General features: G+C 47.7%; 1 protein-coding gene across 2 annotated transcripts in view; it reads right to left on the bottom strand.

Moving 5' to 3' along the window:
- Positions 1–25,741, bottom strand: part of SH3PXD2B (SH3 and PX domains 2B) — a 118,942-nt gene that overhangs the window by 32,287 nt on the left and 60,914 nt on the right. For both annotated transcript variants that reach the window (XM_084637428.1, XM_084637427.1), the window contains exons 4-5: positions 11,396–11,472; positions 6,137–6,228 (exon numbers count right to left, since the gene is read on the bottom strand). In XM_084637428.1, coding sequence (XP_084493554.1) covers positions 6,137–6,228; positions 11,396–11,472 — 169 coding nt within the window. The remainder of the gene's footprint in view (positions 1–6,136; positions 6,229–11,395; positions 11,473–25,741) is intronic.

A 25,741-nucleotide genomic window follows, 5' to 3' on the forward strand; every position in this document is an offset into this window, starting at 1 on the left:
CTCTCCCACGGACATAGCACTGTCTACATCGGCGCTTAGGTCAATGTAACTTATGTCGCTCAGCGAGTGGCTTATTCACACGCCCGAGTGACATAACTCATACCGACATAAGTGGCAGTGTGTACATACGCTGTGATGCACACCCCCTCATCAACACAATGGTGTCTGGGGCATTGCTGCAACACACTGATGATAATTTACAAGGGTCTAACAGGAATTTAGAGATTCAGAGCTAACACGACTTGCAGGAGGCAGGATAACCTTGTTAAAGATGATGTTCCTAGTAATGCCGGGAGAGGACTGGAGGGAAGGCAGCCCTACATATCAGGTGCACACAAACCTTAGTCAAATGCTCAGCATTTGCAATGTAGGATTTTTAATGTAAGTAGGGAAATTTGATTTCCATTTAAGTTTCTGCTGCCTCTGGTGGCAAATCAGGGTAGGAGGCACTTGAAAGGCAGCTATCCTTAGTGGCTTTCAAGTTTCTCAGACCCTCGATGCAACAGGCACAGAAGAACCCCAGGCAAACAATGGGAACTGGAAATTCTAAAGGAGGTTTTGTATTAGTTATCATTTGCCTACAACTTGATGATCTGGTGAAGCTAACAAACCTGTAACTAATGGAAATCTTCAGAAGTTCTAAACGCTAACACAAGTTGTCAAAACTACTCCCAAGGAATCTCTGCATCCAGAGGCTAATATTCATGCACAGAGGGGATCAATAGTTGATATGGGCAAATGACTTTGAAGATCAGAATGGCCAACAGCCTGTGGCCAAAACAATTTGCACAGTGCTTTTCCTGAAAGATGTTGTTTGCTCAGCAGCAGGGGAAGGATGCATGTAAAGTAGGTTCATTAGATTTGAGGTTTCTCTGCTTGCCATCACATGCCCACCCAGTCACAGCCCAGTAGGCTAAAAGGACTGTGGTTCTCGGACACCATGTATACAAGTCTGGGTGGTACGTACAAACATATGGTGCAGGCTGGGAAAGACAAATAATTTAGGCAAGGAACGGAAAGCAGAACTCAGCTTGCCAGCCAGGCTCTTGGTTCAGGGCTCTGGTAACTGGTGTCTGGAATTCTGGACATTCATTCCAGAAACAGAACAACCATAGATTTGATCACATTATCAAAAGGTCCAGGCTCTACTTGCAGGTCCAGAGCGCCCCTCCTCCTCAAAGACCCTACACAAAAGAGGGAGGAGCTCTGGCTGCAGATTAGATGCAGATAATACTTCAACATTTTTAGCAAGGCAAACTACACGTCAGCCCTTATCTCACTTCTTAAAGGGACTAAGTTATTAAAGACTATTTAAAGAATGACCTGTCTTGACCACTGCAGGTCCTGTTTTAAGAGCTGTGTTTTTCATTAACACACCATTATTGCATGGGGAGCACAAACCAGCCTTTTAACCCTCCACTTCAGAAGTCATGCTGAAGATAAGGTAGGTAAGATATATTTTATTGGATCAACTTCAGTTGGTGGAAGAGGAACAAGCTTTCAAGCTTAACAGAGGTCTGCAGGTCTGGGGAAGTCAACCAGATTGTCTGTCTCAACTTGTATTTAGCTTAGACACTCTAGTAACTTCTCCTAGTCCTGAAGAAGAGCTGTGTGAAGCTCAAAAGTTTGTCCCTTTACCACCAACAGAAGTTGGTCCAATAAAAGAGATCACCTCACCTACCTTGTCTCTCTCAGAGCCTGGGACCAGCATGGCTACAGCATCACTGCAAATATGTTGGAGAGAGACAGACAGACATGGTGAAAGGGGGAAAATCCTCTTTACCTCCCAAAGATAACGTTAGAGAGAAGGGGTAGAGGAAATGGATCACTTCATGTCTATGAAGATTGATAGTGTCTCTTTAAGAGTGAAAGTCTCCCCTCATGAATATTACTGGGATATCAGAACACCCAAGAGAACGGACCCTGACTGCGGATGCCCCCTTGCTTGTCTATTAGATTTGGCCAGGAGACATGAGGGTTCTTGAGAGCATGGATGGAAAGCTAGCAGGGTGACTAAACTTTTCCCCCGATGCTTCCCCTTTGTACAGAGCAGGGGATTATTTTAACAATCACTTCGGGTATTTCTTCACTGTAGAGTTAACCAGGCTCTTGCATGTTGGAGCCTTGAGGTTCAGCTGGCGAGGATCGTTAGCAGCTGAATGCCTTAACTCAGCAATGGCTTCCTGCCCAGGACTTTCCCAGCCTCACTATGGGAACTCTCTTATACCACCAGAAAGCTCTTTCAAATGAGGAAAGACTAATCCCCACCTACCCAGCCCAGAGGCCATCGCAGTTCTCACGACATGCTCCGGGTACAAGAATCCAATGACTTGCCTCTTTCGAGGGCTGCAGTTTCAACAGGATTTCCATCCTAACAATTAAGAGAAAAACCCACTTCTCCACAATCCATGTGTTGCTAGGCCTGCAAAGCATTTATTTTGTCATGGCGCATGAGTTCCTTCTGTCCTGATTGGCTCCTCCTCCCAGCCCCAAACAATCCCTTGGGACCCAGAGCTACAGCCACCTTCCCTTCACTCATTTCACTGGGCAGAATCATACGTGAAATAAGTAGGGTGGGTCTCAGTCCAGAGGCTCCAAGTAGTGGATGGGCAATGGGGACTCAACTCCCTTCTCACCATTAGGAATGGTCCCTCCACAGTATGAAAGGGGGTAGCTAGCACATAGGGGTAAAAACTCAATCGCTTCACCTCCTCCAAACTATTAGAGAGCTCCACCAGGCTCCACTTCAGGCTTTGTCCCAGTGTCCAACTGGAAGAAATGGAGTGGGGGAAGAGAGAGGGATGGGTACTATGGCCGTTTCTACACTAGCTTCTTTTCCCCACTCACGCAATTTTCCACTTTTGCTCCTGCCAGCGATGGGATCATGTGTGCAGAGCAGGCCCCAGGGTCTGAGCCACAGATTAAGGAAGGTTTAGAATAAACAGTGGTTAGTGGCTGGCAGCCACCAGAGGCCTGTCAACATTAGTGTTCCCATCACAGTTGCCACTACTGGAGCTGCATCCCTGGAGGCAATCGTGGGAAATTGTATGGAATAAATATCTCGTGTAGAAGAGGTCTATGGGGATTCAGAAGCAACTCCTGAATGTGGAGAACACACTCACCAAAGGCAGCAATGAGAAGAGCACAAACTACAGGAGGTTACGAACGGATAGATGGAGGGATAGTCACACAACCTCCTTCCATCCCAAAATGCTACCCTCTGCAGTGACTAAATTCACCACTAGCATGAGAAGATCCAGCTTCATGGAAATGTACCTGCTGACACCCGCACTAAAATTTGGCTCCAGGTCTGTGGGTGGTATGAAGTAGGTGGATCTCTATCCCTGCCCAGAGAACCAGGAAGGTAGATGCCACATGCAGCCCCAAAGACTCCAGAGCTTCTCCTCCCACCAGACCATGCTCCCATTGAAGTAAATGTGAGTTCTGCCATGGGAGCAGGAACAGGCGCCGACCCATTAATGAGAGCAGAAGGGGACTTTCCCTCAGCCAGAGGCTGCAGAGGGGAGGGGGTAGGAAATCAGGGGGCCAGTGGTGCCACTAGAATGACTGCTTTGCTTGGCATAGAGTGTGCTGACCTATCCATTTTTTGCCTTCCAACCGCCACTGCATAAAAAGCCCTCTTCTTATTCCTTTCATGGCCTGGCTCCCTTTCAACTTCCCATAGAAAGTATTTATCTCTTTTATGAACAATGACATCCGCCAAACCCCAGGCACACCACTATATTGGATCCACCCCAGCCGTCTGTCATGGATTTTATATCGCTATTGGCAACCTGGCAGCCTGTCCACGTGGGGCTGGCAAAATGGCTCCCACCAATCTCACCAGAGGAGAGCCTCAAGGACTTTTATTCATTAACATTTTGAATTGTAGGTAATAAATGCCCCTGGAGCATTCAGGCTGGGATATGAAACACAACAGAGACGTCCTTGAGACACCAAAGTAGCTCACTGCTGGAAGCGATCGGGCCAGGAGAGGTCTGTTAAGCCATTCTTAGTATTGAAAAAGCCCTCTTCTCCTCCCCATGAAAGGACAACACATGGGGAGAAGTGACCATGCTGCATCGGCTAATTCTACAACAGCTCAAAATACAGCACGACTGCAACCTCACTCCCAAACTGCACGGCACCAAGAGCAGTTAATCTGGCACTTGCTGCAACAGCCAAACCTTTACAAATGCAAGCAAACACACGCGGCATGTGCCACGTGTGAGTGGGGCTGTGTATAGGTGCTGGGAGATGCACACAAACCAGGGCGCTGCAAGGGACACTCCAAAAGGTAGAGTCTTAGCCCGGCCCCAACGCCAAAGCATGCAGCTTTGGTTTACATTTCAGTCAGTCCCTTTGTTTTCCTTCTTGTTTAGCTCCCTCAAATGAGCATACATCAGGTGCAGAGAAGAAGAAAGTTTGGAGCAGGGGAGAGATCTTTACATGCCAGGCCTGCAGGAGCAATACCTCCAGAGCAGAGTCAGCTGGGGTGCTAACGTGGGAGACAAAGCTCCTTTTAAGGAGCTGCCACTCCACACTGTTTCAGCTTTTTTTAAGATGTGTGTCCTGGGGTTCTATATATTTGAATTGGCCCCTGGTTTTTGTGACAGCCTCCAGACCCTACGCCACGTTCATACCCCACAGATCAGGCTAGGGTGGATAATGGGGTGATAAAAGAAGAAAGGGGGATGACAATCCTCATGCACACCCTAAGCCACCATCTGTGTGCATGTTTCATCAACAGGTTCATTCCGTGGATTTGACAATCAAACGCCATCCAGAGAGTCCTGACTTTATTTATAAACTGTCCATATTAGAACGTGTCAATATTGGAACAATCACATAGACCACCCCGTCCTCCCAACACCAGGAACATTAGGAATCCCAAGCCCCTTGCCCCAGCAGACTCCTAGATGTTCATGAGATACTGCTCATGCAAATCAGTCTTCTAAGGTCTCTCACTCACTCCCATGCTGCTCCATTAGCTGATGGATGACCGAAGGGGTGAAAGGTTAACTGGTGAACAATAGCTTGGGCAGGCTGGATGGGAATGCCAGCTGACAGCAAGCTATTAGTTAATGGACTCTGGGGCCCTCAGACCAATCTAATCAAGTGTCTGCTGGCTGGGGAAGGAATGATGACAGGAAAAGAAAATAAAAACAGGAGGCCAAGGAGAAAAAGAAATAAATAAGCTAAAGATTGGGGGAAGTTACGAAAGAAACAAGCACAGCACTTAACAGGAGATATGAAAAACTCAATGTTCCTTCACAGAGAAAACAAAATCCTTTTAATCCCCCGACCCGCCATGCAATGCAAAACAATGTCAAATTATTTTACTGCCTTTTCTTGCACAATCAGTCCATCTTCCTCCATTGCTCAACCTTAAGTAGAGCTACAAACACAATCTAAGGAGAGACAGCAACAGGACAAGAGAGGGAGGCTAGTGTTCGTATTTATGCTCCGGGTGATTAATAGGGGCTGGAACAAGTATCTCATAGTCACAAGACTAGTAACTACACAGGGTTGCGTAAGACACGCAAGAATCCCAGCACATGTTCCTTGTTTCCAGTGGAAAGCAAGAGTCAGGCATTGCTGTGGATGGCTCAGGGGACTGGCAAAGGGAGTCTTTCGCTCTAAGCAGAGATCATTAATAACTGGAAGTTGCTCCTGTCTGATGCCTGCTTGGCACTTCCTACAGGAAAAGAGTTTGAGTTTCCCAAGTGTCGATCAGAAAACCCAGCACCACTATTAGCATGAAGTGGCCTCTGGGCTGGCAAATTCAGCCCTGAGGCCAAGGATTCAGCAGCTCCTGGAGAAAACGCTTCCACCTCATCACTAGCAGTGGACATTCCAGGGGAGGGCTGAGGCACACTGGTAGGGAGCAGTGTGTGAACAAAGCTTGCATGGTCCCAGTTCTGAGACTAAACAAAGAACTTCACTCTCCAGGGATCTCAAACCAGCACCTTTCTTCAACATTACATTCACAGGCAGGTTGGGGATTTGTTCATGGATCTCAGAGCCTCTTCTGAACGTCACAGTGCTCAAGGGGGTTTTATCTGTGGCAGGGGACGCGACCACCACCACAGCAATTCTGCAGAGCAGCCCGACTAGCTTGTTGTAACCAACTTACTCTTTGGGGGGATTCAGGTCTTCGGGTCTCGTCTCGAAGAACTGAAGAACCTCTTCACACTGAGAGATGTAGGGTGGCAGCTGGATCAGAGCCTGTGAATGAAACAAAGAAATTGAGAACACAAAGCTAGAGACTAGTCCCAGCGTCTGAAAGGATTTGGGAGGAGCGACCTTCAGTGTGTGAACAGCCGGGCAAATACAGGAAAGGCTGCTAGAAGAAACAGGCACCATGATCCACAGAACTGTAGTGAGCGCTATATTGAATGTCACAATGCACCAGAATGGAGTAAGTCACTTACAGCCTCCGGTTTCAGCTGCTGCATCTCTGGGTAAGATGACAGGGTGCAAAGGGGAAATAAGCAGATGTTGACCTGCAATCCAGGCTACCTTTGCCATTATAACCGTTCGTCCCCACCAGCTAGGGTATCCTTAGAGTCCCTGTAACAATTGCCTACCCATCAAAATAGCCATCCTTCAAGCTAAGGCCTGGCTGAGACTCCCCAAAGCTCATCACTGTCCTGTGTGCAGAGAGCCCCAGCCCCACTGAAAGGTACAAGTAGTTCATGTCTTTCAAGGCAACAGGGCCTGGCTTTGATGCTTCTGGTTAGGTTCAGGGCCCTGGAATCATAGGGCCCCATCAGCACTTCAGCGATCTGTAGAGTCCTCCGTCTCTCAGAAACCCTCTGCTGAGCAACAGCTACTCAAGAAGAGGTTGTCTCAGTGGCAGAAGGGGAGCCCACAAACACCTAGAGCAGGGGCTGGAGAGTTTTTGTTAGTGTTATCATCAGACGACAACTGTGGTGGCTGGAGTTAATGAGCGGCACTGCATCTTTCCCCCTCCCTCCCAGGAAGCCGGCTGCAGCAACACACATTTTAGAAGTGGGACTTGCCAAGTGTGAGAGAATGAGAGTGAGCAATAATGTCATGGTCTCTGCAGAAGGTGGAGGGGATGGTGCCTAGAATAGCACCATTTCCTTTGGACCACACACATCATTTCTCTTACTGTCTCAGCCCAGTTGAGGCTGGAGGGGAGGAAGACTTGGCTAGGGCTCTGTAATACATACGTAGGCAAAGGGGACACATGTAGCTGTACAGTGCTCATTGTTGGGAAGGTGGGGGGGGGAACTGAAGAGTGACATGATATCACAGAAAGAAGGTTTGGAAGCAGGGCCCACCCTGATATATGACTGACAGACAATCCTCAGCTTTGTACCCACAATCCTCCCTCAGCCACACCCATCACACCAAGGGCCCTGAGACAGGGGTACGAACAAAACCATAAGAACCTCAGCTCGCCCCTGCACCAGGAACATAGCCCTGCGTGCAGCACCCCAGGCTGCTCCCAGAGGCAGACCTGAGTATTTATTGACCTGTCTGCTCTGCCCCCATAGCCCTTCCCGAAACAGGTCTGCCTAGGGTTGCCAACTGTCTAATTGCACAAACCCAAATACTCTTGCCCGCCCTCTGCCCAAGGCCACACCCCTGCCCCACCCCTTTCCCAAGGCCCCACTCCCACTCCCTCCAGCCCCACTCCCTCATCACTTGCTCTCCCCCACCCTCACTCACTTTCACCAGGCTGAGGCAGGGGTTTGGGGTGCAGGACAGGGTGCGGCTGAGGAGTTCGGAGTGTGGGAGAGGGCTTTGGGCTGAGCCTGGGGCAGCGGGTTGGGGTGTGGGAGGGGGTTTGGTGTGTGGGCTCCGGGAGGGAGTTTGGGTGTGGGAGGGGGCTGGGGCATGGGGTTGGGATGCAAGAGGGGATTCGCGGTGCAGGCTCCGGAGCCAGGCAGTGCTTACCTCAGGCGGCTCCCGGAAGCAGCAGCATGTCTGGCAGTGGCCCCTAGTCTCACGGGCAGCCAGGCAGCTATGCATGCTGCCCCTGCTTGCAAGCACCACTCCCGCAGCTCCCATTGGGCATAGTTCCCCGTTCCTGGCCAATAGGAGCTGCAGAGTCAGCATTCGGAGCAGGGGCAGCACGCAGAGACCCCCCTGGCCACACCTCCTCCTAGCAGCCGCTGCCGGACATTCCAGCCACTTCAGAGAGCGGCATGGAGCCAGGGTAGATAGGGATCCTGCCTTAGCCCCACTGCACAACAGGACTTTTAGCAGCCTAAAATCTCCCAGATTGGCTTCAGTAGCCTATGAGAGCTTGAGCCCGATTCCGGGAGGCTTCTGGCCAAACTGGGAGGGTTGGCAACTCTAGGCCTGCCATTGCACAGACACTGATCACCACCACAGCCAGGACAGGCAGAGCCACCAAGCAGTGGGGGTGATACTGCCTGACAAGGAATTGAGACAGCATGCCAGCCAGCATAAGAAATGGGATATAGAAACAACTGTCCACTCCGGAGATTGTGGGTGCAGGCAACTGTTCAGGTTTTCTGCTGGCAACATTTCCACTGAGGTGCTGCTCACAGGACTCCATTCCCTGTGCTCTATGCAGAATCCCTCAGACCCTGGTAAAGTGACCAGCCCCAGTCCAGAGAAGGTTCCACCCTTACTGCATTGGAAATGATGGCAGTAAAACACAGCTTGTCCTAGGAGGATGGAAATCAAGGGCCATCTGCCTTATGATTAGTGCACAGCCCTGCCATGTAGGAGACTGAGAGGATTCATTGCCCTCCACCAGGCTGGGAGAGGCTGGGAGCACTATCGAGGCGATACGTTCAGCCACACAACTCATTCTTAAGGGCAATTTGAAGAACAGGCTCCAAAGAGAAACCCATCCAATTTTGTCTGGCTTGGAGCATGGTGGTTGGAGTGAGGAGACCGGCAGGGAAAGGTTATTCAGAAAAGACAGATAGGAAATGACCTATTCAGATGGATGAGCCATTTTACAGGGGTTGATGCATGACTGCAGTCTGAAGGGCATTTTCTAGAGCTCTGTCCAGTTTCATTTTAAGACTCCCAAGCGACCGGGCTTGGGAGAGGATCCCTCAGTCACAACTCTTTTACCAGATATTCAGCCAACATTTTCTCTCTCAAACTTACTAATATTACCACCAACACAGAGGAAAGGGTTATTTAGTGTAGGACACGGAGGAAACGGGATGAGAATACACTGTATTTAGCTCTTTTAAATCTGACTTTAGGAATCATTCTCACCAGCACCCTGATCATTTTTGCTACTCTTCTTTGACCTCCCTCCAATCTGTTAAGCTCTTTCTGCTAGCAAGAGAGTAATTCTGGGTGCAGCTGGACTGTGGCTTTATAAAGAGGGACTATTCTCTTCCTGCTTGGTGGGGCGATGCCTTTGCATGTTTTCAGTCCAGGATTTCACCGGCCTTCTTTGCAGCCAAGAGAGGAGGATTTGCAGAGCTTTCTCAGGGAACGGCGCCGCCCCACGTCTCTCCCAGGAGAGACAAAACAAAGGACAAGATATTATCTAGTATTTTGTGGGGGATCCGGTTAAGCTGTGTTCCCGTAATGCTCAGTACTCACTAAACACCACCCTAACCACAGCAAACTCAGGGATTTTTTTTTTTTTTGCTGAGAGTGTATATTATACTCCCACTGTGGTGGTGAATGTGAAGTCAGCCCAAAATAACAGAAATGCCAGGGACAGCAGGGACTTTGGTTGAGACACCCATGGTAATAGCATGGGCCGACTCTGCCATGCACACTTCTATGATGGCTTAGCCCCTCACCCCTCTAGCAGCTTCACAGTTAAGTAGCAGGAACTGGAAGGCCAGGCTTAGTGCACACTTTATTACCTGGCAATGCATTAACTGGAGGAGGAGAAAGCTGTTGTCTAAGTGGGTCATATAACATCAGCCATTATGTCCCATTTATTAAGTCAAATGGATTAATTATATTTTATGCCATTAACTGCATCGTTCCAAACAGACAGCTGCAGCCTCTTATCACTTAGGGACTTTTTTCCTCCCTAAAATTAAATTTATGGGCAAGCGTGTGTCTATGTAGCTGGCACACTTTAGTGTCCCTGAAAACAGGGGACTGATCACACCAGCAAGAGCCAGCCAGTTGCCGTGTAAGCTTCCCCCGACCTCCCCAGCTTTGGCAATATGCCTCAAGGCTACCTGTGCTTCACCTCTGCTGTTCCAATCCTGCCTGTTACCCTGCAGTAATGCAGCTAATGCACCTCAGCAGTTCTGAGCTGCAGCACGTTAGCCCAGTGCTATGCCTCCAGACATGTTTGCTGATGCGTCTTGGTCTTGACCTTCAGCACCCCTTGCAATTCCAGTCCCAGGGTCCCTCCCTCAGAGCTCTGGTCAATGCACCTGAGTCCTAACCTGTATCATCCCCTGCAATTCTATTCTATTCTGGCTCTTATGCTGCGCTCAACCCCATAGTATTGGAGCACGGAGCAGGAGGGCATTAAACAAAGCTACTAACACCTGTGTTGGGTTTGTTCTCTCATCTTCTCGCCGGGGGAGAGGTGTATGCAGTTGAGTGTTTTGTTCTGGAACTTTTATTTCACACACACACACGATTATGTTTAGAGAAGGCATGTTCAAAGAAATACATCTTGCACTTAGAGCGGAAGGTCCTTAGTTCCTCTGGGGGTTTGTTCCACGGTCTTCAGCTGATGCCTGAAAAAGCTTCACCTCATGCACAGATGAGTTTTAACATTATTGTATAAAGTTCCATGGTGCCCTAAGAGTAAGATGCTCCGGTGCTGGGCACCCCACGCAGCTCTGCCAACATATCTCAGTCCACTGCACAGAACCCTCTGTTATCCCCGAAGCTAGAGACAGTACCAGTTCTGTGACGGAGACCCATCTTCTAAGGATAAGGACTGGACTCTGCTCAATAGTAATAACATTTGAAACCAACAGGATAGGCTAGCTAGTGAATTTAACCATTAGCCACCAGAGCCCCTACCAGGCCATTTGCTTCTCGTTTGTAGCCTGAGAAGGGATTTAAAAAAAAAATTAATAAAATTAAGGAGAACTAGAGTGGAGAGTGCATGGTGAGCAACTAGGTCACTACCACGCTGCAATCTCTAGGCCTCCAAAACCACAGCACTGACCCCTATGTCTGAGATGGTACCCATGGAATGTTTTTACACCTGCATGGAATGGATGCGCGGCACCAGACCCAAGGCCACCAGCTAATTTCATGGCAGGAGGTGGTACGTTAGCACAAGCTACTGCTGGTGGAAGTGCACAATTAAGTGCAACACCATGTGCTGCCCCCTCCCAGAAATGGAACCGGTATCACCAACAGAGAAGGACCAGCTCAAATCATGCCTATATCACAGGCTAGAAGTCTTCAGTTTAAGACAGAAAACTCCCTTTACCTTGCAGTATTCATCAATAGGGATCAGACGCTTGACGGCAACATCCCGGATGTGGCTTCTGCGGAAGAGGATCTTCCCTACAGTGAGAAAGAGGAACAAGAGCAGTGCAAGTTATCAAGGCTGTTCCATCAGACATCATTTCCCTCAAATCAACTGATCAGAATCTATCCTCAATGTAAGCAAAGACTGGAATTGCCAAGAACCCCCTTGCCCACACAGAAGAACCTCCCCTCAACCCACCAAGCATACTTTTGGAGAGATGCACATTTGAAATTACTAAGGGCATGTCTACACTGTGGAAACAACATGGGCATAAATAGATCACCACAGCTATGCCGACATAAGCCCAGAGTATAGATGCAGCCTGCATGACCTACTTGAGCGACGGTAATGAGGGCGACGGAAGCATTCTTGCATTGATATAGATGCATCTACACTGTGGGATAGGTCGGCACAGCTATGGTGCTTAGGGGTGCGTTTTTCCATACTCCTGCCCAACATAAGAAAAATCCGATCAAATTCCCCAACCAGATGTGTCCTTATGTCTCTTCACTTATCCAGGGTGTTGCTGTGCGTGTCCAGGAGGTGGTAGAATGGCTTGTATCACTTCAGAGCACACGAGAAGTGCTACCCCTCCCAGGCATCTAACCATTGCTAAATCAAAAGGTACAAACAGCCACTGTGGTTTTGGAGATTAACATGCTGAGTTCTGTCTCCCAAGTCTCATCTTTACAGTTCAGCTGCCAAACAAGATCAGCATACATGTGGTCATGGGTTTTTGTCTGTTTCTGCACTCCCAGAGGGTGGTCCTCTCCCAACAGACTGCAATGGATGTAGTAGCCTCAAAACATGACCCTGTGCAGGGGTCTTCCAGCTGTTCTCCCCCTACCCCTAATCGCTCTGTTTCACCCTTTTTGTAATCTATAGCAAAGAAGTTGACGACAAAAGACCGAGGGCTCAATTCCCAATTCCTGAAAATCCTGGGGAAAGTCAGCTATATTTTGAATCAAGGCACCAGAATCAACAATTTGCTATTATGCAATTTGCAAATACTGGCCTGTGAGCTTAAGGGGCACATGGAGCTTTGCAAGCACATAAGAGACCAGGAACTGGAATGGGGAGGAGGAGATGGGGGTGAGCAGGAGAGTAGGAAGAAGCAAGGACAGATATTAGTTTGCTTGAGTTGTCAATAACCAGTTCCTGCCAATAACCTGGCCTCAGACCCCAAAAGAGGGTGTGTGCTTGCAAAAAGAAGGGGAGTGGAGGGAGTTAGAGTGGGTTTTAATTTGTGGGAAGTAGGGAAAAGCAATCTGTGGCCTACAATGAACAGTTACATTGGCATCGCTATGTCAGGCAGGGGTGTGGAAAAAAAACCACAGAATTATGTCAGCAAAAACCCCAGTGTAGATGCAGCTAGGCTGATGGAAGACCACTTCTGTTGAAGTAGCTAACATTGTTCGGGGAGGTGGTATTCCTACACCGACAGAAAACCTCCTCCTGTCAGCATACGCTGCTTCTACACTAGGGGCTACAGCTATGGTGGTATAGGCTCTGTAATGTAGATGTAACTTGACTGTTGAACAAAGGGTACGTCTACAGCACGGAGACTATATTGGTATAGCTAGGTTGCCGTAACTGTGGCAGCATAAACCTGTAGTGTAGATACAGCCTACACTGACAGAAGGGGGTTTTCCCAAGGGTGTACGAACACCACTTCCCTGAGCAACACTAGCTAGATCGACAGAAGCATTCTCCCATTGACCTAGCTGCACTGACACGGAGGGTTAGGTCGGCAACCCTATGGCACTTAGCAGCATGGATTTTTCACACCTCTGAGAACTGTAACTATGTCGACCTTCATCTTAAGTGTAGATCAGGCCACGGTTAACCCGTTTGTAAAGGCAAGAATGGATATTCCCCAAGCATTTGTTCCCAGATTCTAACGTTTGCATTTTACCCTAGATCTTAACTGGAGGTCAGAATGTGTAGTGTAGACAAAGCCTTGGACAGAGGGTCTCTCTCTTTGTAGCTCCTGAATGGAGAAGGTCCCCAGAGCGAGACTTGTGGGATTGCAGATCAGATTCAGACCCTATCGGGCTTTCCTTCCTGTCTGGGGTTTATTTTTATTCTCCTTTAAAGGAATCCTTCAGCTACTCCATTTCCTCCCCTCTCACTTGTGGCTCAGGCAGTTTTTCTTTGAAGTCTAATTAGTCCTAAAAGCTTCAATCTGTCTTTGCTGAGCACAACTTCTCCAGTGTTTAAAGAGACACAGGCCACTAGCAGAGAGATCATGAAAGAGATATGCGTTTACTTAGGAGGGAGAAACCTGCCCCCCACATTGAGCTAGAACAGACGCAAATCCCAATTCGAAGTGTCACAACTCAAGACTGCACTATCAAACTCCTTTAAACCCCAGCTGTTAGCTTTCATATTGTAATTGAAACCACTGCAGCTATTGCCCAATAGCTGGGACCAATAACACATGTCTCAGAACTTCCAGCCTTCCAGGAGCTTTCGGGATTTGAATTGAAGTTTTCAGGTTTGATGGTGAGATAATCATCAAGCAAAAGCCAACTCTACCCCCTGAGTTAGGGGGAGTTTTAGTGCTTGAGAAAAAGTAAAGGACTTGCACTGTTGGTGGGCGCAGTGCAAGCTATCTCCCTCCAACAGCTCTGCAGATGCACCTCAGTCCTGGTCTCCCTCCCTCACCCCCCAAGCAATGAATCAGCGGTAGGATTATTTTTTTTAAAAGAATTGTACCTCAGCATCCAGCTGGGACTGAAGTTAGACCAGCATCATGATCACCTGTGATATGAGCTGCCATTTGAATCTACTCTCAAGCCCCAGAAGGAGATTTAGCCCCAACACTAGAATACCTACCTCCACTCATCTCTCCATCACCTACACACACACCTTGGAATTACCCATTCTTTTCGTTCCCCCAGCCCCAACGCCACCACCATACCAGCAGAGATCGACTGGATGGTTACCAATGCTACTCTTTCACTGATCAGAATGATCATGGTTGAGCAACCTGAAATACTCTCTCCTCCAAGGGGCTACCATCACATGCTCCATGGGAGTAACAGCACAACCCCATCATGCATGCACATTTTCACATGAGCATTTGTGGCTCAGATATTATTCCTGAACAAGACTAGAAAACCAAACCAAACAGTGCTATAAAGGCTTGCATAGCTCTTAGCTGCACCAGGTTGGCTCCAATCTACACTATTCCCTCACAAGGGCCAGGACATTTCTCAAATGCTTCCTTCTCCAGTCTGGTCTTTAGTTCTTGCAGATCAGTAGCTTGGAAAGTATTTATTGCTAAGATACCAGGGAGGGGAGGGGCAGGAATTACCAGCCTCTAGTTAATCTCCTTGCCGTGGGTGGCTACTATTTTTTTTCCCCAGCAGGCAAGTAAATTATCAATAGTTTTTCATTCACATCAGCCATCAAGGTAAAAAAATGGGTAAGTAGATTTTCTGCCTGTATTCTTATTCTAATGATGATTTCACAAAGATTAATGGGTCAAAAAGGTTTTGTTGACCATCATTAGAAACTGGAATTTCATTTGTAACTTGTCAGTGTGCCGAGATGTAGTTGCTGATGGGCACATTATAAATGTCTAAAACAAACCAACCTATGAGAGGAACATTTAAATGTTAAAACAAACAAATAAATGGTGATCTAAAAATTATTTCAGTGGCTGAATACACAAACCTTCAACAAATTCCCTTCCCTTCTCACATTGCATTTCTCCCAGTTCTGATGCTTCCTAAACAGAAAATTTATTTTTTAATAAAAAGTTGATTTACATCAAAATGCCTAAATTAGGAAAAAGCAGAATCTCTCCATGCTGCCAAGAACAGCTATAAAACCCTGATGTAGACCTGAATGGTCATCTACTGGAGGACACACTGTGCGGAGAACACCATTTTGTTCTAAAATGGCATCCTCCATGTGACAAAAGTGCTGTTCCATCATAATCTGGCCCCACTACACCACTGGCCTGTAGAGAAATGGTGGACTTATGGCTGAATCAGTGGGATGCGAGCTTGAAGACCTGGGTTCAGGATTTTGCACTGGGCCCTTGGACACACATCACTTATCTACATCTGTAAAATGGGGATAACAATGCTGCCCTGTGAGACTTAATTAAGTGGTTTGAGATCCTCAGATGCTAGAGAAATCCATAGTATGAATAAAGCAATCACAATACTTCACATCAGGTTCCATCCCATCCCTACTTTGAAGTTATTTGGCTGCCTCAGGGTTTTTAAGAGCCCTTAATATGGTACTTGGCTCACTTCCCTATCCTACAGATCTGCTGGGTGGTTTATTTCTTCTCCCCCTTGCACCAAATTCCTTCGTGCCCAAGGGAGCAGCAGGGCTGCAGTAGGCACAGGAGTGTGAGATTAGGGCACAGGGTTTACAGAAGCTAAAAGAAATGCAGCTGGAGAGAAACAGGGAGATGGGCCAAGGCAAAAGGGAAATTAGCTTTGATGAATGCACTGGCTTGTTGGAATAGGGCCAGAAGAGCAATAAGTAGAATCAAAAGGGTAGACACAGGTACATTGCAGAAAAGGGCATGAATACAGGGTCAGCCATTGGAGGATGTATACTAGCTCCAATCAGTAAGGTAATAGCGGGTAGAGTAACAGGAAGTAACAAGTTTGCACTCTAGGACACCAGTGAAGGAGGGGAAAAGGGAAGGGATAATGTCTCCCCAGTACAAACAATTTCAAAGTTGGCAACAAGGTGGCTCTGCAGCAGGATGTTGGAGAAGCATGAACGTTGGAGAGAAAGGAAGGAGCACCATCTCCAATGTGAAACACTACGAGGCCAGACAAGAGCAAGGACAACTCCTCCTAATCTCCCAAACTCAACAAAATTTAATTTGGTTATGGAAAAAAAAATAGCTTTCTTGTTTATACGCACTTTTGGACATGACTCTCTTTAATTACCATTTAATCTCAATGTCTCTGTGTAGAGATGCCTCTAGAATCAGAGAAATGTAGGACTGGAAGAGACTTTAATAGGTCCTGTCCCCTGTACTGAGGCAGGACAAAGAATTATATAGACCATCCCTGACAGATGTTTGTTTAACATGTCTAATCTCCATCGGCACAAATTCCATAACCTCCCCAAGCAATTTGTTCCAGTGTTTAATTACCCTTACAGTTAGGAAGTTCTTCCTAATGTCTAACCTAAATCTCCTTTGCTGCAATTTAAGCCCATTACTTCTTGCTCTATCCTCAGTGGTTAAGGAGAAGAATTTATCACCCTCCTCTTATAACAACATTTTATGCACTTGAAGACTTATGTCCCTCCTTTAGTCTTCTCTTCTCCAGACTAAACAAACCAAATTTTTTCAAACATCAACCCCAAAACAATATAATAAATACTTAGCTCCTCTACAGACCTTCCCAGACATCTCCAAGCAGGAAGTATAAGTAACCATGGGGGGTTTGCAATAGCAATTCATAGCACACCTCTCCCCACACCCACCACCATGATAGGAAAAGAGCAGACAGAAAAATGGGGAAATCAACATCTGCACACCATTTAGGATGGATTCCAAAGGTGTTTGAAGGGCAGTCTATGCAAATCTTCATCCCGCTGTTCTCTCCCCTCCTCTTCCCCCCTCCATCCCCCGCCAGCCTTTTCAAATCAAGGCTAAGTATTGTAACTTTAATGCATTATACAGCACCCAGCTGCCAAAAGCTGCCATTCCATCTTCTACTGCTGCCAAGTTATCCAGACTACTCAGAGATAAAAGGGTTTCTGCCAAAACAAGTGAGGCTTTTAGCTACCTGAAGAAAAGGAACAGAACAGACTTCTGATGATTTTCTGTACTGAGTCAAGCGTTTTTTGGGGGTTTGTTTTTTTTAAAGTGTTAGAGTCAACACACACACACACACACACACACACACAGAAGTAAAGCAGCTTCTTTGGTTTGCATTACTCCTAGTGGGTACCATGCACTTACACCCCATGGAGCTAAGGATGGTCGGTCAAAATGGTTGGGCAAACAGCAAGTTCTTAAATGGAGGCCTGAGGATGGGGTGGCTCTGCTACGCACAAACCCCACCACAACGTCCACCATTTGGCCTCAACCGTAGAGCTTCTAAAAACTTGTCTACACTGGCACTTTACAGCGCTGCAACTTTCTCGCTCGGGGGGAGAAAAAACACCCCCCTGGGCGCGGCAAGTTTCAGCGCTGTAACGTACCAGTATAGACAGTGCACCAGCACTGGGAGCAGCACTCCCAGTGCTGGGAGCTACACCCCTCGTGGAGGTGGGTTTTTAGAGCGCTGGGAGAGCTCTCTCCCAGGGCTCTGCCGCAACTACACAAGCCACGTTAAAGCGCTGCCACGGCAGTGTTTTAACATTGCCGGTGAAGACATGCCCTAAGCCAGCAAGAAGTAGCCTGTCTCTTCAGCTCAGCAGAGTCAGGGCAGACAGTGGTCGATCTCAGAGACGCGACGTGGGGAGGGAATGTCTTTTATTGGACCAACTTCTGTGGGTGAGAGAGAAGCTTTTGAGCCTACACAGAGCTCTTCCGCAGGTCTCCGCATTGGACTGGAATCACAGCTCTGGCCCTCACGCAGCTACTTCATGCTCTCCCCCGCTCCCTCTCTGGGGCTATTTGATACAATCTAAATAGCTCTGAAGCTTCCTTCCATTTCCTTTCCTTAACTGCAATGAGCCACTGAAAATAAAAGGAGAGAGACTTTATGGCTGTTTGCCCCACAGGGATGAGGGAAGACTGTAAAAATCACAGGAGAGCACCTCTGTAAATCCTACCTCAAAGCCAGCCGTAGTCTTGAGACCTTCTCAGCCACTGGAAACACTTTCAATTGGACACTGCTTACAAAGTCCTTTCAACAGGAGACGCTCCTTCAACTCCAAGAGAACTCTCCTACATCCCAATTGTTTCACTCAGCTGAATGGCTCCCTCCCTCCCATCTCATCCAGAACCAGACATCCCAAACCTCACACCTGTACCATCCACCTCAATCCCCAGTGGTCATGCACACACTAAGGCCAGGGCCTTCAGATACCAATCAGGAATTCTGGGTCCTGGGCTGCACTGAGAATCAGGGTTGACAAATCACCATCGTGGGGGCTTTGGTTTATCTGCTGGCCACCACATCGCTGCAAATCCCCATGAACACACATACACATGTGGCCTCTTCAGCAAATAGGTGGCACTGGAGAGCAGCGCAGAGGTTCCTCCCTCCCCTGCATGCTGACCATCCTCTCTCTCAGATCATTAATCATGGGCCTGCTTTACATCCACAGGTGGGGCTGGCAGGCCGGAGCATTGGCAAAATCCTGAGAGAGGGCATTGAGGATGGGAAGGAAAGAGGCGGGAGAGATGACATAGGTAGAGCTGGATGCATCTAAATGGGTTAGCTGGGGTCACCGCAGGTCATGATCAAGATACATTGGCAGAGCTGTATTTACACAGAAGGCTCAAAATCTGCCTTTAGAGGACATGTTCAGAACTCTACAGTCATCCCCTCTTCCCTGCCTCCCCAGCTACAACATTCTGGGAAAACCCACCGCCACTTCCTCGGTGCTGAAGGCGGGGCAGCAGACAAGCAGCTCTTCTGGTAGTAATTATGCAGCAGTTTTCAAATGCCGTTAACTGATCGAGTTGCTGAGTCATTATTTAACATTAGCTGCTTGGCCTAATGCCCAAGCACAGAGAGACACATGCACAAGCCTACAGGACAAAGAGATTGCATTAGAACAAAAGAAGGCATATCCAGGCGGGGAGAAAGCAGCCTTCCTGCACTTGCAACTGACTGCTCAGCAACGGGGCACTCCCAGCACACAAAGGTCTGACTAGGCAAGAGGCAGACTCAAAAATGGGGCACATCTTTCACCACCACTGTAGGGCTTGAGCCCTGTCTATACTACAGCTCCAACAGCTGCGACCACAAGGGGAGCTGGCAGAGTGGGCACCACCAGTGAGCACAGTGACCAGCAGAAATAGAGCCAGAGAAGCTTCATCCCTGGCAGTTGAGGACCCAGGGAGACCAGAGACACGCTTTGCCTTTAAAAACTCTATTGGAGCCCTTCTCCCTGCTTGACAACCCAATGGCTAGGGGCCTTGCTGTGGCAAACCATTGAAGGAAATGCCCTATATAGCCCATCAAAGCCCCCTCACTCTTATTTGAGGTATTTTCAACTTTATGCATCCGATGAAGTGAGCTGTAGTTCACGAAAGCTTATGCTCAAATAAATTGGTTAGTCTTTAAGGTGCCACAAGTACTCCTTTTCTTTTTGCCAATACAGATTAACACGGCTGCTACTCTCAACTCTTATTTGATTGACTGATTTATAGCACAGGTCGTGCTGTAGCAGGTCTAGAGTGGGGGGGCTGTAAAGTGACCCAGTGCAGCCCCGCTATGGCAAACATGCTACCTCTTCAAGTCTCACCTACCCCGCTCAGGGATTGGGAAATATCAGGGGAGATGGTGGGAGAAGGGTTGACAGACAATTACCCTCAGCTGTGCAGGAGACACCCTGAGGGCAGGAGGGCAGCCCACAAGAGAGAAATTAGCCTCTAGAAAAGGCCAGGTGAGCAAAGGGGACAGTGTACTCTGTTCCATCCCACTGGAATTCTCAAGCCAACGTCAGAGCCATACTGGGGAAGAGGGAGTGGAGGGAAAAGAAAATTGCAGAGGCATTTCAGTCAGCAACATGGTTGTGGCGCCCATTGAGCTGAAGATTGTTACTCGATCCTGAGGGAGCAGGAGGGGCAGAGAACCATAAATGTATCACAAAGCTTATCAGAGCCATTAAAGAAGCCAGATATTTTGAGAGTGGAAAAACGTCTGACTTTCGTTTTACCCTGAAGGACTCCCTATGACTCGGAAAGAATTCGCTTCTACACACCTTTCAAATCACATCCAGATTTCCTCTGCCACGGGCTCCAATTCACTTTAAAAACCACGCACAGTCGGTCCCCAGAACGAGAAGCCAGTTCCTAGTTCCACTGCTGGAATGGGCAGGCACATGGGGGAAGATAACACTTCCCACAACCTCCATAGGAGCCTTGGACTTAGCAGCAGGCTGGCAAACTTCTGAAGAGAGTGGATGCCCTGGCCCTGCAGTAAAAGGAAGGGACAACTTTGCGTGGGGGCTGCCTGCATTTATAGCTGTTCCTGGGCAGGCCATAAACATGGAGGTTTATAGGGATGTGTACTGTGACCTGATACATAGGAGCATTCTAAAGGATCTCAAGGAAGCTCAGAATAGGGCCAGCTACAATTCCTAGCTACAGCGTCATAGTGGAGGGAGTTCAATCCTAGGCCTAGTCCCACTCATGTGCTTCACCCTTGTAAAAGATGGAGAAAGCAGCAGCTATTCTGAGACACAAAGGGAAAGACTCCCCTGTGCCATATTCCACAGCCAGAAGGATGGTATTGGAGGCGCAAGGCCTCCAGAAGGGGAGGGTAAGAGGAGGGGAGCTTTCCAGACTCCAGCTGACACGCTGACCATCTGTGGGACTGGGGGGAAAAGGATTTTCCCCCAAAACAGGCTGATATCAGGATGGCGAGACAATAAAATGCATTATTTAGGGTGGCTCAGTGGGGAATGTATTTCATTTCTATGCATTCCAGGAGACAAACCCCAGTATCTCTGCTTCCTGGGCAGTGAAGAGGGCTTCACTCTGGTGTACTGCCTCCACCACTGCAGATCCATGGAACAGCAATGATGGGACTTCCTTTCACGCATCTGGACTGCGAGGAAGGTGCCCAGCAGGAGACCGCTGCAGAGATGGAGGGTGAGAGCAAACACAGGATAGGAGGGAATAGCAGTCTTCTACCTAATGAAGTCAGCAGGATTCCTGGCAACCCACCAAACTCAGCAACTGGTGTTGAAAGCTCAGAAATGGAACTTCATGGAGAAGAGATCTACTCAAGACTTCACCAACAGTCCCACCCATGATCTCCTCTTCACTGAAGAGCTCACCATCTGCACTAAGGCAGCAAACTCTTATGTGATCATTTCCTCTTAGTTACTAGGCTGGGTCCGAGATGCCTGAAACAGCTGTGACCAGTGAACTGATCACAGGATTAGGATCCAGAAACTCTGTTCTATTGCCAGCTCCAGAGTACCCTGTGGGGTCTGGGGAAGTCACTTAACATTGTCTGGAAACAGGGAATGATCATATTCATCTATCTAACTTCCAGGTCCCTTGTGGAGAGCTGTTAGTATTTGCAGATAAAAAGTTCCCAAAGTGCAAGTATTGTTCTGATGCTGGATCAGAGAGGGATGGGGTGGAAGGTAGAAAGGAGACAACATTCTGCTTTCTAAAAATGTATCTTATTAAATCCTTTTCTTCCTTTGGAGTTTGCTGCCGTCTCTTGCTTAAGCTTCCTAAAAAGCAATTTCACAACCAAAAGTAGCTGAGCCTCACACAACCCCTCCTTGCAGAGACTCATGCTTCCAGAAAAGCAGAACGGCTGGAATAGGCTCTGGGCCACTTGGGTTGTGCGGAGCTTGGAAGGCTCCACTTGCCTTATAAAAGCCGTTTCCTGAAAGATCTGGCACATCCTCTACACAACTAGCCCAACTGAGCTCATTTGTTTTCTTAGTTAATTCTTTCCTGGGGTCCCCATCTCATCATCCTTCAGCCAGCAAACATGTAACCCTTAGCGTGTGAACTTCTCCAGGCATGGACTGGGCCTTCACGTGTATATTGCACAGCACAGAATTGATACTCAGCAAGCAGCAACTATTCACTGGCGACTTTGTCTCCAAGCCAGAGACTGATACCTTTTCAGAGCTTTGCACAATCCTCCCATAACTTTTCATATGCATTAGTCAATGCTACGTCATTCCTCCTGCCGTAAGAGTCCATATTAACATTAACTGTGTCCTGTGAGCTAGGACTAGCCAGAGGTGTGTCATGGGGTCATGAGGGCAGCATCCCTCAAAACAATGATCACCTGAAGGACCTGCCACTGACTCAAGGCCAGCACACAAGCAGTTAGGAGTCCACCTCCCAATTCTGCTGCGTGGCAGCAAACGGAATTTTCAGCATAGTGCCTGAATGCTGCAGACTCAGTGGCCTTGGAGGACATATTCTTATCCTGTTAGTGGTATCACAGTAGCACCCAAGACATGCTTCAGGCAAGTGCAATCCAGATATAGCCAGAGAGAAGCCCTCCTCTAGAGAGCCCACAGTCTACCCTTGTTCTTCCCATCTGTTTCTCTCAACAACTCAACTTTATTACTGTTCCACCTGTTTTAGAGTGGGGTGGGGGGTAGGGAGAAGAGAAGGCAGGAATTACATCCCTTGCAAGGTTATTCTCTGGGAAAAGCTAAAACCTACTTTAAGTCTGAAGACCCAAAAAGTCTCCTCTAGTGACTTCAAAAGAATGAGTCAAATCCCACAACGAAAATAAAGCTACGATAACCAAACAAAAGCAAAAGCAGAAGAACAACAAAATTCCTCTGGGTTGGACGCTGTAAAATAAGTATTAATAATGGGACCACTTCCCCCTCCAGGAAAACATTCTGATAGACACTGAAGGATGGGAATCTCCTCAGTTCCTGCGGGTGACACTGAGTTCGAGACAATTACAGGTTTGCTAAGAATGCTACAGGCAGCGGAACATATAGGATAGCAGGAGATATTTTTCAGGACTTCAGAGGCCACACATCTAACATTACCATAGGCAGCTTCCCAGAAAGCAGCATATTTCAATCAGACCATTGGAACCAAATCACCACTGGTAATGAAACTCAGATGCTAAAATGCTTCTCAAATGGGGAAGGGAAGAAAAGTAAGCTGTAGATGTCACCCGTTTCTCGGGCCTGAACCAAGTCAAAAACCCAGCAAGCCTAAGTTTCACCATATATTGGATGCATGAGATGCAGAGAAACAGACCCTGCTCTGCCTCGCACTCGACCCACTCTGATTATGCATCTTGATGGAAACAGCACAAAATCTCGAGGTTTACAATACATAACATGCTGCCATCTCAAGCTGGGAAAGAGGAGACCTGAACCAGAAGGAATACAGCACTATTCCTGTACCTGACAATTCTACCAGCTACTAAGAGACTTTTCTAAGCCAAATCAACACCTCTCTCAGGAGGCAGACTCTGCCAGTAAGCTACCTCACCAGGTACATAAGGCCACGTCACTAACTCCATAACCCAACTCAATAGACAGCTACTGTCTCCTTGCTACACATGCCAAAGGAAGCACTGCAGAAGCTACAGACTGCATACTGCTTAACAGCAGCTACCCTCAAGTGAGAGGATTAAGCAGCCCTGTGTGGTTAGACAGATGTGAGTGTGATGTACCTAATGAACATTGTGCAGGAGCCAACAGGGAGAATACCCCCCGTAAGATGTTCACGCCATAGCTACCCATTATTCTGTGCCAGCATGTGAAAGCAGGAAAGGTGAAATGCAACAATATTCATTATCCACCATCCCTATCACTCTACTTCTATGATGGGCATGCAACAGCTGCAAGTGTCAAGGTAAGCCTCTGGGAGGAGTATGGACTGAGAGTGACTGCAACCTGCAGAGAAGGCTGGGGAGGACGTGAACACTGGAGTAAGATGTGCATTTCAAGGCAGAGACAATTTCACCCCAAGTCAGAAGATGGGGCCTCTCTCCAGAGTACAACCTGTTTTCTCCCTTGCTCCCACATTAGCACCTTTTGTCACCAGGCAACTCTGTCCTAGGTGGCTTGGGAGGGAGAGGGGTGAAGCACCTAAAAATATGCATATTCTAGGCATTGCTAAAGCACTCATGACCATAATACATAGCTCAGCTGGCATTATAATACCTCCTCCCAAAACCAATCATCATCCTCATGACCCTCTGGAACTATGTAGACCTTTGTCCAAACACCACCACCACTACTAAGCCAATTTGCAATAGAGATGGACCTCATATTGTTATCTTGACATCACGTGCTCCTGGACTCTGAAGGGGTTCAGAATCTGAATTGGTAAGTTGCATCTCAGGCCTTCAGCTCTGGCATTTGCTTCCCCCACTTGCTCTTGACTTTGGAAACCTTCTGAGCACGCTGTAAGGCCCTTCTGTCTTCCACAGCTTTGAGGACTGAAGAATTTACAGGGATAATTGGGGGTCCTGGGACAAGGATGAATTTTCTTGGTGGGCAACATAAGGCAGGCTGTTAGGCTGTATCTGAAGATGGATTCTTTTAGTCTATTGCATGGGGGCCCAAAGCAGTGGGCCGGACACCAGTTACTGCTATTCTATAAAGTTGAAATAAGTGCACACACAGCCCACGGAGGGATGTCAGTGTGGCTCAAGGCCCAGGCTCTACCTCCTGACAGCTCCAACCCTTTTCCACAGTTGAAATCCCAATGCAGAGTAATTTAATAGAGAGGAACTTTTTTCAGTTTGAATGAGCAGCAATGAAATCAACAAGTGAGGCTGCGAAACACAATGCGCTCAGGGCAACCACTCTGGAGCTCAATCCCTGCCTTCCAAAAATAGCAACATTTTGATGGGAATGAGTAGGGATTCTTCACAAACGGAGAGCAGTCAAACTGTACTCCCTATTTTTCCAAGTCATGCCCTCTGCCAATTTGGCTTCCCCCACTGGCAGGAAAAAGTTGCACAGCAGTGCCTTTTCCTCCAGATTAATGTCAGACTTGCTCTGGTTTTGCTGATGCTACAATCAGGGAAGAAGCCAGAACCAGAAATGCCTCCCTGGGTAACCCAGACACCGTTTCTTAACGACAAATATGCCCTGGCTCATGAAGAGGAATAAAACAGAATCTTCATGCCGCTCAAAGGAAAGGAACCCCATGTCTACACTGCAATAGGAGGTACGATTGTGATTGCTTTAATCTAGCTAGCAGGGCTAAAAATAACAGTGAAGACATGGCAGCATGGACCACGGAATGGGTTATACATACCCAGGGTCTCCAGTGGGCTGGAACAGGCCACACTGAAGCCTGTGTCACTGCATCTTCCCTGGTATTTTTAGCCACGCTATCTAGATTAAAGCTAGCACAGGAACATTAGCCCATGCTGCAGTCACACCTGTAACTGCAGTTAAATACCTTAAACGTCTGCATTTCCGTAAGATATCATAATGGTTTCCACTAAATATACTTGCTGCATTCTCTGGAAGTGTTTAAAGTATCATCCATTTTCATTAGCTCCTGGGGAAAAAGTATCTGTGGTCAAATCTATTGGCTATGGGTGTGTGATTTGGGGCTCCTCTCCCTGGCAATTTTAGGGCTACATTTTCAAAAGCAGCAGTAATGTGTCATACACAAAACAACCACATGCAACCATTAGGTCCAAAATGGGTAATTATACA

Source organism: Lepidochelys olivacea (assembly GCF_965140295.1).
Source record: "Lepidochelys olivacea isolate rLepOli2 genome assembly, chromosome: 8".
NCBI classification, from domain to species: domain Eukaryota; kingdom Metazoa; phylum Chordata; order Testudines; family Cheloniidae; genus Lepidochelys; species Lepidochelys olivacea.